Here is a 16,322-nt window from a genome sequence, read left to right as displayed (position 1 = left end):
TCATAATAAAAATTTATACAATAAAATTTAAATTTTTAAAAAATTAATATATATTTTTTTTTAAATTATATTAGAATCATACTACAATTGTCAGAAATCTAATAATTCTTTTTTGAATTTGACAATTCCCAGTTGCATGCTCCGTAGGTGTTATACAAGTGTTAGCTCTTTTAAGAGGAGTTTCACATTGAAGGGTTTTGTAAAAAGTTGCATACAATTAACTAATAATGATTGGGCTTTGAATACAATATGAAAAGTGGATATAACTACTGCTGCATTATTGGACGCATGTGTTTTCTTCACAACCTCCTCATATTATCAAAGTTTAATATCCTTTCTTGAAATCCTTCCATACTTGCATCTATCATTGTTTTAATATATTAAAATCACATTTTATATATTAAAATCATTTAAATAGTCACTTTAGTAATTTTAATCAATTAAAGTGTGTTTTAACATATTAAAAGGTTGTGAGTTAACACATGATTTTTTTTTTAGATTGGAGAGGGAATTTGTGGGAATTTAAGGGAGTGGATGTGTGAGGATTTGAGAGTAAAGTGTGAAAAAAAAAGAGTATATCTAGATTGGATATGTTATAGTGAATGTGTGAAAAAAGTTTATTGTGTGAAAAAAAAATGAGTATGTGGATATGTTAGAGTGAATGTGTGAGAAAAATTTATTGTGAGAAAAATGTATTTTAGTTTGTTAGTGATGTGATAGATGGTAAGAGGTTTATAATTCTTTTTAAAATGTGTAAAATGTAAGTTTATAACTTTATCATTGTAACAAAATAATATATAAATAATGTAATATAACGATGAAGTGGGTTGGAGAGTGAGAGGAAGAAGATGAAGTGGGTTGGAGAGTGAGAGTGACACTACAAGAAAAACATGAAATAAAAACCAATTTTAGAAACAAAAAATAATTAGTCGCTATAGTAACTAAATTGGAGATCATTTTAAAAACTAAAAAAAATGGTTTATTGTTAAATGGTTTCTAAATCAGTATATAATTAGCTACCAAAGTTTTAACTACCAATTATTTAGTTTCTAAATTTGGTAGCAAAAACTTTGGTAGCTAATTAGATACCAATTTAAAAACCATTTAACAATAATAGAAACTAATTTAGAAACCAAAATTTTTTTAGTCTCTAAAATAGTCTCTAATTTAGTCACTATAGCAACTAATTATTTTTTGTCTCTAAAAAATAGTTTATATTTCATGATTGTCTTGTAGTGTGAACACTAGGGAGCCTATGCGAAGGAATAGTACTGTTAGGTACTATATATAACGATGGTTCAAGAAGAAACTATTCGCTGATCACTCACAAATTCATATATAATGACGGTTCAGGTGGGAATCGTTGTTAAAAATGACGAAAATGACAAAAAAATTACAAAAATAACATCGTCTCTTTTATTACGATAACTCGCTCTTTATGAATTGTCCTTATTCTGGTTGTAGATTTTGTCTTTTGTACTACTGAGTATAGGCACCAATTCTAAAATATAGGTGTTAACATCGAATCTAAATAATTAGTAACTAAAATTTTAATAGTTAATTAGATATCAATTTAAAAATTATTTATTAATAATAAAACTAATTTAAATATTAATAATTTTTTTAATTTCTAAAATATATATAATTTAATCAATATAACAACTAATTATTATTTTTATATAAAATTAATTTTTATTTATTAACTATAATACTTAAACTTAAAAATACTATATTTTATATGAACACCACAACATAAAATAACACTAAAAATTGACTTACTCAGGTGATAAATTGATATTTTATTATAACACTTATTGTTATTATCATTGATTATATTTTATGTATTTTGTGATGAAATTTCTAGAAATAAAATGTTTTTCTAATTAAATTTGTAAAAATATTTCCCTATAAAATATAAAGTACATATTAATTTGATATTTTATAAAATAATCAAAATATTTTCACAAAATGTAGTTAAATATTATATATTTACAAAATTAAATAAATGAACATATACTCTGTTAAGTTGACTTTCTCCATAAATTTAATCATTTGTGAAAGAACTTGAAGTATGTGAATCCCATTATCTTTCTTTACAATTTTGTATTTGTTTTGATGTTAACATGCAGTATTCCAGGTTGTGACTGAAATCCTTATCATCAAAATGCCACATCATTCTGTACAAACATCAATCACTGACAAACAGTTGACATATTTTGTGGTATTTTATTTTCTTGTATTATTGATAAGAGCTTTCATATACATTAGTATTAGTTTTATTATAAAAAATAATTCAGTGTGGGATCTGACGAAGAAGAAGATCTCTGAAGCAACAGGTACTTATCTTAATTCACAATAATTGCTAATGATAAATAATTATAAATATGGCCATGATCCATGCTTTAAAAAATTAAAATTGTATTCACGTGCTATTATACTTTAAACTGGTGGAGTTTGGTGTACCTAATCCTGAGATGGAGTGGGAGAACCTTCACACTTAACCTTAATATTTTGTTTTGGCCAAACAACAAACAGCTTTACTACAAAAGAGTACCAGGTAACAAATCAGCATAATACATGACAGGATCCACGAACACCTTAAATATTTCATTCACTGATTCAAAACATCAGTCACTTTTTACAATTTTATTTTATCTCTATCTTGTGGTATCTTATCATTAATTTTAACATGAATGTAAAGAATAGAATAAGATGGAAGATGAGAAATAAAAAAAAGTAAATTGAAAAGAAGGTGAGAAAAATAATTGCAGAGGAGGTAGGAAGGGAAAGGCATGGGTGGGGTAATTAGGAGATGGGAAAGATGTGGGATTAAGAACTATCTAAATTGAGTGAAGACAAAATAAACGATCACGGTTGATTAGGTGAACCCAATAAAGCCATCACATTAAATGATTGCTTCAAGCCCTAGATCTTCAGAATCTCCCTCTCAATATGTGTAACCCCACTCTCATTTATAAGGAAGGACAAAAAGAAGTTTCTTCCAAACATTCAATACCTCCTTCTCTCTCTCTTTCTCTCTTTCCCTTTCTTTTTTTCACCCCTCCCACCACCACCACCACCACCCCAGACACTTATCTATCACCTAACACCTGCATGAACTCAAATTCAGAAGTTACAGCAGCAGCCTGAACTAGCTATTGCTGGAGGGGTTTCAGGGTCATCAAAGGCGAATTGGGAAGAATCTGTTTGATTGTGTGTGGCATGGAATGGATTATTGGACTGTGGACTCTGATGGGTGTGTTTATATGTTGTTGGTACTGGTTTGTGTGCGTGAAAAAGGAGAACAGTAATAGGGTGAAGCAGAAGAAGAAGAAGAAGGGGAAAGTTCCTAGAGGGAACAAAGGTTGGCCTTTACTTGGAGAGACCCTTGAGTTCATTGCTTGTGGCTACACATCCAACCCGGTGAGCTTCATGGAAAAGCGCAAGTCTCTGTATGACCCTTCTACTCCTATCAGTTAATTTTGCTGCTTTTTGTTGCTTTTGTTTTTCTGTCATTCACTTATACCATGTTTCATTCTCCACGAGGGTGATGACGTGCATGCTCTCACCCAACACAATTTTTCTTTTTCTCCTTCACTTATCTTCTCCACTCTAGGACGGTTGGAGCATTACATCATTGATGCACATAAGTGATTTCCCGAGTCACAACAACTATCAATGGTCAATTTATAATATATGTTTGTGATTCCCTATTAGGTATATATCCATACACACGTATATATTGATCAAATATATATATAGCAGGAAAATGAAAACCACTAAATGTCTCTGTCCCCATGGACACATCTCCTTACTCCTATTCTATTCTTTCTGAAGGCCCAACTTTTAACAACTCTGTGTGGTCCTTTACAATGTTCGCATATTTTTATGTGTTAGTGGCAATTCTGTCCTTCTACGTGGACCACATCTACACTGTTCAACCAAATGCAGAAAAAAAAAGTAGCATTTCCTACAGTTTTTATTTTAAGCAACTATTTAACTAGTATTAGCATACCATAACCACTTAAGCAAATAAAATTTTAAACTTTAGATTTGAAATGGTCAAAAAGGAACTATTCAACTAGCCTCTGTCTATATTTTTTATTATTTACATGTCTGCACTCAGTTTAGCAACCTACTTGGAAACTTCAAGTAACATGGTTGGGAGAAAATAAATGATATTGTTTTCTGGATAAATATATGCATGGATAATACGGATGACGTGGTAAAAGAGAGAGAGAGAGAGAAAGAAATCATGTTAACATTTTGTACAAGTTAACATTTTTTCTGAGATGTTGGTGGCATGAAGACAGAGAAGGAGACCCTTTATGCAGCAGATATAGGATAATGTGTTTGAGTGTGTGCATGGTTGAAGTAACGAACTAGAAATGAATGAGTGCAAAATTAAGAATGGGGGGTAAATTAGCAGTAACAGGTCCTTTGAATGAAGTGATAAAAAATGGTATATGAGAGTTTGTAGATGGAGAAGTGACACAAGCCTGAAAGCGAATTGAATGAACGTAGGTGAAGATATATATGGTAGTAGAGATGAGGGAGCACCATGTTTGGGAACATTAAAGCCCTGGTGATATAATTAATAGATATGAACCATTTATGGTTGTACCGTTGTAGGCTTGCAGCTTCTATAGAGAGAATAGCATATCCAAACAAGGAAGAGCAGAAAAGCCTGCTTCTGCCATAACTGGAGCTATTCTAGATTCACCTTTGGACTTTAGTGGATTCTAGAACTGTAGTTGCAGTTGCTTCTGCACCCAGTAACCACAAACATTGTTCAGGTTCAATTTCCCTTTTAGGCTCTTCACTTTATATTATTTCTCATCTTCATCTTTCTAAGTTTTATTTGAGTCAATTAAATTCTTTTACTCAGAGGAACAGAAAAAAAAAATACATCTCCTTCTATCAAATTTCTTTCACTTAAAAACTCTAATTTCTCATACATATTATTTCACTTAAAGTTTTTACTATTCCAAATCCAATCCTTTGTTTCATTTTCTAAAATTCCTTCAGTTTTTTATAAAAAAAAAAAAATTCTACATGTTTTTTTGCTTTTTGAAATTTTTTATATTCTAAATCTATTATTATAAAATCATAAATATTTTTATAAAAAAATGTTTATATGTTAGTTTTAGGAAAGAAAACTGATAGAAGAGCTGGTTTTGCTTGATTTAAAAAATAAAAAGTTTAGTTGACTCAAAAAACTTGAGAGTAAAATCACATGTAATATTTTGAAGGACAAAATTTAGGTTGTGTTAGATAAGTACTATAGTTTTTTAATAAAATAACACATGTTTAACTAGTTATTAAAGGGTTTTACATTCCTATGGATCAATATTTTGTGTATTTATATACGAATTCAAGTCTGATCTATGTTTTATGATAGAACTCTATGAGCAGCATTTAAGGATCAAGTCATTCAGTATATTAAATTTCTTTTATTTTTCTCTTATTTCTTACGTTATAAAATAAGAGGACTAGTAAATAATGTTTAACTACTCATTTAAATTTTGCAGATAAACAGATTTTATTAAAACAAAGCTTTTTGTTCATACTAAGGGAAGAGAAACACAGAATTAAACCAAAAGAAATGTTGTGAGATATCTTGTAATGTTGTATTTGGGGTGTGAATATTTGTGTGCAGGTATGGTAATGTATTTAAGACAAGCATTTTGGGAACTGGTGTGATTGTGTCCACAGACCCAGAAGTGAACAAGGTGATTCTGCAGAACCAGGGGAACATATTCGTCCCTGCTTATCCAAAATCGGTAAGAGAACTAATGGGAGAGTACTCTATCCTCCAAATGAACGGAAACATGCATAGGAAAATTCATTCACTCCTTGGAGGCTTCCTACGATCCCCTCAATTCAAAGCTCGAATCACTACAGATATTCAGCACTCTGTTCAACAATGCTTTGCAACTTGGACCCACCAACCAATTTACGTTCAAGATCAAGTCAAAAAGGTCCACTTCATTTTATTATACATGCACCTTAATTTCGTCAAATTGTATTCAAGAAAAATGTTTGTGTTTGCTGACATGATCTTTGCTTACCAATCAATTCAATGGCTAAGAGATTTTTTTTTTCTTCAACTGTTTCCCCGGAAATATATATCAGATCACATTCACTATTTTGGTTAAAGTTCTTCTTAGCATTGGTCCCGGTGAAGATTTAGACTTCTTGAAGAGAGAATTTGAAGAGTTCATAAAAGGGTTGATTTGCTTACCCATCAAGTTTCCTGGAACAAGACTGCATAAATCCTTGAAGGTTATTTCTCCCCCACTCTAAACCCACTACGAAAATGACAAAAAGGATTGAAATTTCACTTTTTTGTCATTAATAATTGAGTCACGAATTCAAAGCTTTCTGTTTTAAATTGCATATAAATTGTTTTGTCGCTAATTTTGAAGGCTAAGGAAAGAATGATGAAGATAGTGCAGAGGGTAGTAGAGGAAAGGAACAATAGTATTCATAACAACAAGAATTCAGAAGAGAAGGGAGTTGCAGCAAATGATGTGGTGGACGTGCTCTTGAGGGATATTGGTGATAGAAACACTATCTCTAACATGTTGGAAAATATCTGTGAGAATATAATTGAGATGATGATCCCTGGGGAGGAGACTCTTCCCACGGCTATGACCATGGCAGTCAAATTTCTCAGTGACTATCCCCTTGCTCTATCCAAATTACTGGTACATTTTCTCACTCATTCATTATATCCGCATACGAAGTAATCATAGAACACATATAAAAAGATTATGATCTAATGCAAAACTTTAAGGAATGGATTTGTAGTTCTTGTTCATAATATTTTGTTCAACTTTCTCTTTATTTCTACCATCTTATTGATCTGCAAGTTAATTGGAGATGATCTGTAGCAGTTGACATCTGCCATTCACCACTACATGAATTGGTTTTTCACATGGACCGAAACTAAAATCCTGGATAACAATTAAAGAAATTAAAACAGAAAGTCCTACCTAAGTTTTGGAGATAAAATTAAAGCATTGAATGTGTATGGTGAAGATGAATGGAATCTTGATGGACCCTACAGATTGGTGCTCGTGTGCGGTACGGGCCACGATAAAGAAGTGTTTGAAGTACTCTAACAAGTCATTTTCCTTTGGAGCACTATGAAGCATATACGAGTTTGAAGTGGGGCTAACATGGATGTGAATGTGGAAGTTTGTTGTGTTTTTCGCGATGCTGCATATTGAACGGCTCTGAAATTAGGACCACCAATTATATGCTTCCACTACACACCCTTTTGTTTTCCCAGTCTCCAAACTCACTTTATTCTTCCTTAATTTTTGTTCAGTGAAAACTTGGCCAAAAAAAGTTCATATTTGCAAGACAGATCAGTAACTTAGATCAATCTGGTTTAGTCGAGTAGAAAAAAGTTACAGTTTGTTTTTCTACTCTTAGGTAGCATAAATCTATGTTGAAGTAAGTAAATTTATATTTGGTTCCTTTGATTGTTTCACACCAGGAAGAGAACATGGAATTGAAGAGGCAGAAAAATAGTTCAGATGATTATGTATGGAGTGACTACCTTCAACTGCCATTTACTCAAAATGTGAGCCTCTAACGGTAGCTATCGAAGGCAAAATCAATTTCCAACCGACTATCATAAAATTATCTGCTATGAAATACCATGTGACAGATTTTTCTTTTTCCTTTCTGTCTTTGGTTTACCACTCACAAGGTTATCAGCGAAACTCTTAGAATGGCAAATATTGTGAATGCCATTTGGAGAAAAGCAGTAAAAGACGTAGAAATTAAAGGTAAGTTTTCAAAGAAAAGGATTTGTACAAAGTTTGATTGGCCCTGAAGCATTTGTACAAAATTTGATGCAGTTTTACTATTTTGAGCGTGTGTAGGGTATTTAATTCCTAAGGATTGGTGTGTTGTGGCATCTCTTACTTCTGTTCATATGGATGGCATGAATTATGAAAACCCTTTTAAGTTTGATCCTTGGAGATGGGAGGTAAGTTAGCAAGCAAGCATAAAAAAGTGTATGATATGATAGGTATATAAGGAAAGTGTAAACTCATAATGACGGAGTTATTTATGAGTACAGAAAAGTGGAGCTGGAGCTAATAACAATTGCTTTACACCATTTGGTGGTGGACAGAGACTGTGCCCTGGCATAGAACTCTCAAGGCTAGAGCTCTCTATTTTCCTTCACCATCTTGTTACTACTTACAGGTAACAACTTGTCTAGAAAAATTAAAAGCCACTTTATGATTTCATTCTATAAGTGGTTTGTACTATGCAGATGGGTTGCTGAGGAGGATGAAATCATCTACTTTCCAACAGTTAAGATGAAGAGGAAGCTCCCAATTAGTGTAACAACCATTAACACCTAATTGGACTCAAGAATGGAGGAATTGGTGTACAGTAATGTGATAGATAGGTGTAGATATTTGTTTGAGTGTAGAGAGTAAAATTTAGGAAAAAAGGGACTGTGTATTCTTGTGTTAGCTCTAATGTCACATCTATTTACAGAGGAGAAAGGTGGCTTTGGGCCCTCCTATAATATTGAGAAATGAATGCAAGGGGGAATTATTGAAGCTAACTCTCATCTTCAGTCTCTGTCCATTAAATTTTTCTGTTTGATTCCTTTGCAATGTTTGTGGTGGGATTGGATCTCCATGTGGGTTTTGTTGTTCTCTTGGTCCCATGCCATGATATGGGCTCCTGCTCCACCATCCACTGTTCTTTTCTCATTTAGTGGAATTGTACAACTCTTGTACCTGCTACACCATCCCACACTTAACAATCATATACTCTGCTTTCTATCTTCTCTATCTATTTTAGTTTACTCTTTTTTTTATTTCTCACATTCTTCCCAAAATAAACTCTTTGTAGGAAAATTGTTATTTACATCACCTTCAACTCCCTTCTTATGCTTAAGGTGGTGTTTTAAAGTTAGACTACAAAAATAACTACTTATAAATTGGATTAAGATCTAACTCTAATATTAATATACCATTGAAGTCAACTAAAAAAGTTAAATTATTTAAAAATTGAGTTTAATTCCAATTTATATTCATATAACTTATTTGTAAACTGATGATTGTCTTTACTTATATATTCGATAAATTGATCATATTTGTAATCAATGTAATATTTTTAATATACATTCTTATCTTGAAGTAAAACTAAATACTTGTGGATAATCTGACAGTGGTTTGATGACAGATGATTCGATAAGTTTAACCAAATTCGTTAAGATAATATTTGATATCATATTAAGAACTGAGTTTAAATCTATTGCTTATAATACAAGGATTATCTTGTTTTATCTTTATAGTTAATTATTGGTTTTATTGGTTAAGTGTTTATGGTTAATTCCCAACATTAACATGATAATTTAATGTTAGTTGTAAATTGGAAATTAAAGAGTTCTTAAGGCAAGTGAGTCTGAGTTGTGGTCATAGTCCATTACCACCATTCACTCCTTATCATGTTTCCTGTGGAAAGTTTGCTACAATTACCACAACATCATGCAATGTGATTGTCACGTGACTTTCCTCCAAATCAACGCCGAAGCTTCTGCCAACCCAAGCTCGTGTTTTGCATTCCAAATCTTTGAATATCGTCAATTATTCAAAGCTCAAAATATCCTGACCCTTGATAAAAGTCATACAATTTACACAGTCATAGAAACTGCATTTTAAAATAAAATGCTAAGGACAATTTTAAGATTTTTAAAAATGATGAAGTTAATGGAAGAAACACCTCAAATGATTAATAGTGTAGTTGGTTTTCAACCAAAACACTTATTATATAATAGCTATTATTCAATTATATTATCATCACAAATCCAATTTTAATGCCATGTAATTGATGGTTACATTTTTTATTTAATTTTTAATAAATATTATTGTGTTAAATGTTATGAAATATTTTATTTCATTTCCTTTTAACTTTTTAAGGACATATGTTATGAGCTATAAGTTATCATATAAATATGATTTTATTTTTTATTCGATATTTAATAATTAGTATAGTTTAATCATGATTAGGCTATTAAATATTCATAAAGTGATAGGGTCCATTTGTTTCCATACGGATCTGCCAAAACAGATTAAAAAAAACAAGAAAAGAACAGAAATAATAAAAAAAAAACGAAAAAAAGCAAAAATTTTGCAACTATTTTTTCTTTACATATCAACAAAGATTTACAAAGAAAGAAACTTACAATCAATTAAAATTTAATATATAATAAAGTACAAACGTAAATATAATAAATTATTTATTATGTAATCGATTATACATTTATATATAAACACATAATTATGTAAATATATAATCGATTATGCAGTTTGTATTTACAAATATAATCATTACGTTGAATATATATTATGCTTTTTATATAATTAATTCTTACTATTAATTTATTGATATCTATATTTTCATTACAATAAAATAAATGTAATTAGCTATATAATATAATAAAATATAAATAGTGATAATAATAATAAATTTACAAAATAATAATAATAAGATAGTGTTAAACATAAAATAATATACATAATAAACAATAAATAAGATAGTGTTAATCATAAATAGAGCATAATCTCACCATTTTAAATAATCTTTGTTGCATTTCTGTATTCTAATATCTTCCTTCCAACTGCAACACTTTCATTCTTCTCCAGTAGCAGCGTTTGATAGAGAAATCCCATCATTTGAGTGTGTGAAAAGTTTGGCGAGTAGATTTGTTATATTTGACGTTCCTCAATGCGAAGATATTGTACTCTATTTTCACATCTTGCTGAGTTTTTTTCCTAGGTTTTGTATCTTTCAAAAAAAAAAATTTAAGCAAACGAAAACACAACCACCTAAAAACATCACAAAACTTACCTCAGCTACTAACGTTCACCACCGACCACCACATGCAACCACCACCACTTGAAAATAAAAAAAAAATAAAACATCACACTCTCCACCATATTGAGAAGGGTATTGTAAGGAGAAGGTATGGAGTGCAGGGGAAATTTGCTCTTAGGGATTAGAAATTGGTTTTGGATCAGCATGTGGATATTCTAGGTGGTTTGGATTTACATGTTTAAAAATGTATTTTTTATCGAGTTATTTCTTCTTACACCTCTATATTTTTCTTCCTACATCCTTACATTCATAAAATATGTTCTAGAAAGTATGTTCCGAAAATATTTTAGAAAGATTAATTCGAAAGTCATTTTTAAAATAGATAAAATGGTCTTTTCAAAAAAGGATGGGTGCAGAAAGTCATTTGTTGTGGTGTTTTTCTAACATAGTCAGTCACATTTTGTGGGCAATTTCTTCCTGCACTTTCATAATTAATTTCCAAAACTACGATTTGACAAAAGGTGCATGGTTTATTATTTTTTTCATTTCTGAATTGTAAAATTCACAAACTTTCCAAATTCTATAATTCAAAATAAAAAATTTATTCTTAATTCTATCTAAAATTCAAAGTGTATTTTCAAACTCAAAAAATATATTTACATTCTAAACTTTAAAATTCAAAATCCATTCAGATATGTACTTTCAAACCCATGGTGCGGTGCAGACATTTCACGGATGTGCAAAGTGTTTGATCCCCAATTTTATTTGAAGAGATGGATTTTGGAACTTCATCCAACAATGTTTAGGTATTAGAGACATTAGAATATTTAAATTAGAATGAATGCTAAGCATTTGAATCTTTGAAATGTAATATTTACTAGTGTCCAAAAAAAATTTGGAAGCCATTTCACTGAAACGAAGAAGATGATGAAGGTGCAGGTACTTAAGTTTAATTTTTAATTTTATTAAGGATAAATCTTTTTTTTACCAAAAATATGGAGTTGCAGAAAGAATCTATGAATGTGAAAAAGAAAATGTCCATTTTGGGTTGATTTCTGACTATTAAAATTGAATATTAGTGGAAGGCCCAAAATCTACTTTTATAATTTGATAACGAGTGAAGTCATTTTACACTCTCTCTATATAAATTGATATCCCATAAAAATTTACATTATAAACATTAATTTATGTATTGTATTATTACAAAAATCTGTGAAATAGTTTTAAAAAGTGTAAGTGTAGGCACCTTGAGGTGACCTCATATTTTACTTTAAAAAAATTATTTTGTGACATGGTACATTTTTTTTCATTAAAACGGAATATCACAAATAAAAAAATTATAAAACAAAGAAAATAAAGGAAATATGTCGCGTTAAAAAGTAAAATTAAAAATTAAAAAACATATAAAGTCATATATTAAGATATACCTTCATCATGACTCTTATAATAAAGTAATAGACAGGGATATTTTTATTAAATTTGAGGCTGCTTCTTCCTGCACCTCCATACCTTCTTGTGCCACCCCCATAAATTTTTCTTATTCCAAAAATACCCTTTTCAATATTCCGGATTACATAATCTGGAAGTCTTTTTCTAGATTCAGAATTAGCTTCCGGAAGTCTTTTCTATACATAAGATTAGCTTCCGGATTATGTAATCCGGAAGTCTTTTTTTCAGATGTGTTATTAGCTTCCGGATTAGTCTTTTCTAAATATGAAATTGACTTCCGGATTATGTAATCCGGAATTATTTTTTAAATTCAAGGGGGTGAAAAAAAAAGGATAAAATGGTATTTTCATATTTAGTATGGGGGTGGCACAAGAAGGTATGGAGGTGTAGGAAGAAAGAGTCTAAATTTGATAGTTATGGTGGGAAAAGAAAGTACATAGATGCAAAACTAACGGCCCTTTAGTTTACGATTTTTGCTTCCTGCACCTCTATATTTTTCTTCGTGTACCCTACGTTCATAGGTAATTACAAGAGTATTCCTGTGACCTTTCAAAAGTCCCAACAGATTGGGTGTTTCGTTTTTTGGTGGATTTGGGATTCTTCACTACAATTTTTAGGGTTTTATAAAGGACATTTCGTAATAAGTCAAAAAATTTATTATGAATCTACCAATTCTTAAGTTAAAAAAATTATTATGAATCTATCAATTTATAAGATAAAAAATCTTTAAAAGCACTCCCTCATTCGAAATACAAAAACTTTACTTATAGATTAGCAATTTCATACATATTTTTGTACTTATAAATTTCTTGATAATACGGTTGTAAAATCCAATTTCCAAAAACCTCTAAATCTCATAACCACTCAATCTTTTTTAATAAAACACAATTCTTATCTCCAAAAGTTAATCAACACTTCACATTGGAAGTCACACCCCACCTTGTTGCACTCAACTTAAATCACTCTCTACCCCAACGATGCCTTTTCAAATAAAAATTACAAGACTAATTTTAGAATTTTTAAAAATATAGTTCAAAAATGAAATTTCAAAATAGAATTAAAAAATCAAAATTACACATTATTGATACTAGCTCTTATCATTCTACGATAATAATTTTATTTTATGGTTAAATCAAATTGCATACTAATTCTACAGCTAATACCTGAAATGAACTCTGATTTTGAAAATAACGTATTTATTAGATAAAGGATCGATACAGGTTTGGTCTGTTGTTTTGATGATTCATGATAATTCGTTAAATCACATAACCCTAAAAAATAGATATAATTATAAGAGAATACGGTTTAGTGAAACAATTGTGTCCCCAAAATATCACTGTATAAGCATACCTATAATATATATATATATATATATATATATATATATATATATATATATATATATATTATTCATAAGTATGCTATTGACGGAAAAATTTACATTTTTGACTTGGAAATGTGATAGAATATATAAATGACCAATGATAGAAATACAATTAGGCAATAAATTTCGTTGTTAACATTTTTTTTTTCTTGAAAGTTTTAACTTTCGCTCTTCAAGAATAAATTGTAAAGTTTTTCTATAAAAATATTTCTATCACTAAAAGAAATGAATTTTATCAACAGTCAAAATTCGTCAATAAATGTTAAACATCCGTTGATAAATAAAAATTACCAAAAAAAACAACAGGTAAAATTTATTCGGCAAACAAAATTATAAGATATTCCAATAAACAGTATAAAATAATTAATAAATAATTATTAGTTATATATTTTGGAATGCAGCCATAAAATTTCCATTGTAAAATATATTTTTTCCAAAATGTTTAAGAATAAATCGGAATTATATTTTGAGAAGAGAACCAAATTTAAAAATGATTTTATGATTCCACTGGAAAGTTAGAGAAGTTAATTATGAGGTTTGAAAGTGAATTAGCAGGAATAAAATATATTTGGATTGAATAGCAAAAAGAAGAAAGATGAAGAAAGCATGGAGAGAAGTAATGATTGTTTCGATCTGCTGAGTACTCCAATTATGAGCTACGTAGAAACCCTAATTAACTACCTTACCGTTTTATGTTACACTTTTTTGTGACAGACTATAACAACATAATTTCCCTGTTAAAGAGAAACAACTACGATTTGGAGTAATTGGAAGCGAAAAACAATTTCAAATTTTATTAAAATAAGAAACCATGTTTTGTAATAGCTTCTTATAAAATTGGTTATTTCCTTTTTCAAAAGGTAATTACTCTTTGTAATTGTAAATAATAGAAATTAGTTTGTACTTGTTCAAAACTGTATGTGTTCGTTTAAATTAAGAAACTGTACGTGGTAATTTACAATAATACTATTAGTTTATTATTTCCGTTAGAAAAATACTAATGAAAATTTTGAAGAAGTTTATAAACCTCGTTTAAAAAAAAATCTATCTGTTTTTAAATAAATAATAAATTTACCTCAAGTCTCAATAATAAGTTTACAATAATATTTATATTAGAAAACCATTTACAAAAATAGAGTGCTGGATATGACGTCGTGATGATATCATTCACCACAAAAAAAAAATTAAAAAAAGTTGCAATTTACCTAACTCGCGCAAAGTTAGAAAGTGAGAAAGTAGCAATTAGAAATAGTGAAAATCTTGTGTTTGTGGTGGCATGTGCTAATTCATCTAACACCTAATTCAAACCCATTTTCATCATGCTCCCAAACCCATGCACTTTTACAACGTTCTAATTATTCTAAGAGAACACACCAATTCTATGGACCAATTACTCCTTAATTTATGCACAACACATATTTTTCTTCAATTTTTTTAGGAAAATATATTGGTATAAGATTCAATACTATCAATAAAATAATTTATACAAGAATTATAACAATATCTATAAATTAAAATTTTAAGATTATGTTTTATGAATTTTTATATATATTATTCATCTTTCTTATTTTTACTCAGCAGTTTGAGACCTAAGCATAACTTAATCTTATAAAGTGAGGTTTGCACCTATTTATATTGTGAGATGTTTTTATATCTAGTCGGTATGAGATCTCTAACACACATTCTCATGTCAAAATTGTTATAAGTTCAACAAACTCTCGTTGGATTGACTCTAAAAGACTCTTATATCATATGAAGAAGTGAATTTAAGTTTACTCTTTCTTTATAAATTTGGCTCATTAAATGAGATTTACACTTATTTCCATATTATGAAATGTTTTTATTTTTAGTTAGCGTGATCTCAAACATAAAGTTGAGCATAATGATTAAGTTTTTAAATATATTTATAATTTGGAATTTAATTTTTTTTTTTTGAGATATATTTCATGTGAACAGATAAATATACATAGAAAAGAAAAGAAAGTGTGTAAAGAATTGGCAATTGGATAGACACTACCTAAAACAATAAGTGCATTAGTTGTTTTCTTTTATAGAAGACTTGTGGATGAAGAAATGTTTGAAGAAGTTAAGGCAATGCAAACAAAGGAATCCAATTCTCTCTTCTTTTTTCTTTGAAGCTTGTTCATGGAGTTTTCTTTCACACTCCACACTTTCTTCTCGAAAGCAATAAGTGGTCACTATCATTTCCTTAACGGTTTTTTATGCATGTGCTAATCAATCATTGTCTTAAGAAATTTTATCTGGTTAAAAGTTTTGGGTGCTTTTTCTTTTTAATTTTCGTTTTATATTTTCCTAAACCAATACTATGACTTTGATTCTTATATATATATAATTATTTCTTATGATTTATTGTTCAATTATATTAATAATTATTTTTGCTAATTTTAATCGAGGTAAATAAATTTGAACCTTCGTTATCTGATCATCTTTATTTTCCATTTTTTTTTATTATGTTTAGATTTGTCATATAAATAAATATTAAACTTCACAGTATTATTTTTTTTTTCTATACACTTTAATACTTATATTTTCTTCAATTAATGAAATACTTATAAACTTTTTACAACAAAGAAATTTCAATGGAAAAGTATGTATTCTTTTATCTATTTTT

General features: G+C 29.4%; 1 protein-coding gene across 1 annotated transcript; it reads left to right on the top strand.

Moving 5' to 3' along the window:
- Positions 1–2,503: 2,503 nt before the first annotated feature.
- Positions 2,504–8,822, top strand: LOC137808430 (3-epi-6-deoxocathasterone 23-monooxygenase CYP90C1). Its single transcript, XM_068609536.1, has 9 exons — positions 2,504–3,452; positions 5,660–5,981; positions 6,136–6,285; positions 6,429–6,710; positions 7,508–7,594; positions 7,724–7,802; positions 7,899–8,005; positions 8,099–8,226; positions 8,297–8,822. Exons 1-9 carry the CDS (start codon positions 3,223–3,225, stop codon positions 8,385–8,387), a joined length of 1,476 nt encoding a protein of 491 aa, XP_068465637.1. The 5' UTR covers positions 2,504–3,222; the 3' UTR covers positions 8,388–8,822.
- Positions 8,823–16,322: the final 7,500 nt, after the last annotated feature.

This window comes from Phaseolus vulgaris, chromosome 3, assembly GCF_000499845.2.
Source record: "Phaseolus vulgaris cultivar G19833 chromosome 3, P. vulgaris v2.0, whole genome shotgun sequence".
NCBI lineage: Eukaryota > Viridiplantae > Streptophyta > Magnoliopsida > Fabales > Fabaceae > Phaseolus > Phaseolus vulgaris.
Note: the sequence above shows the minus strand (reverse complement) of the source record. Positions and strands in the feature narration are given on the sequence as shown.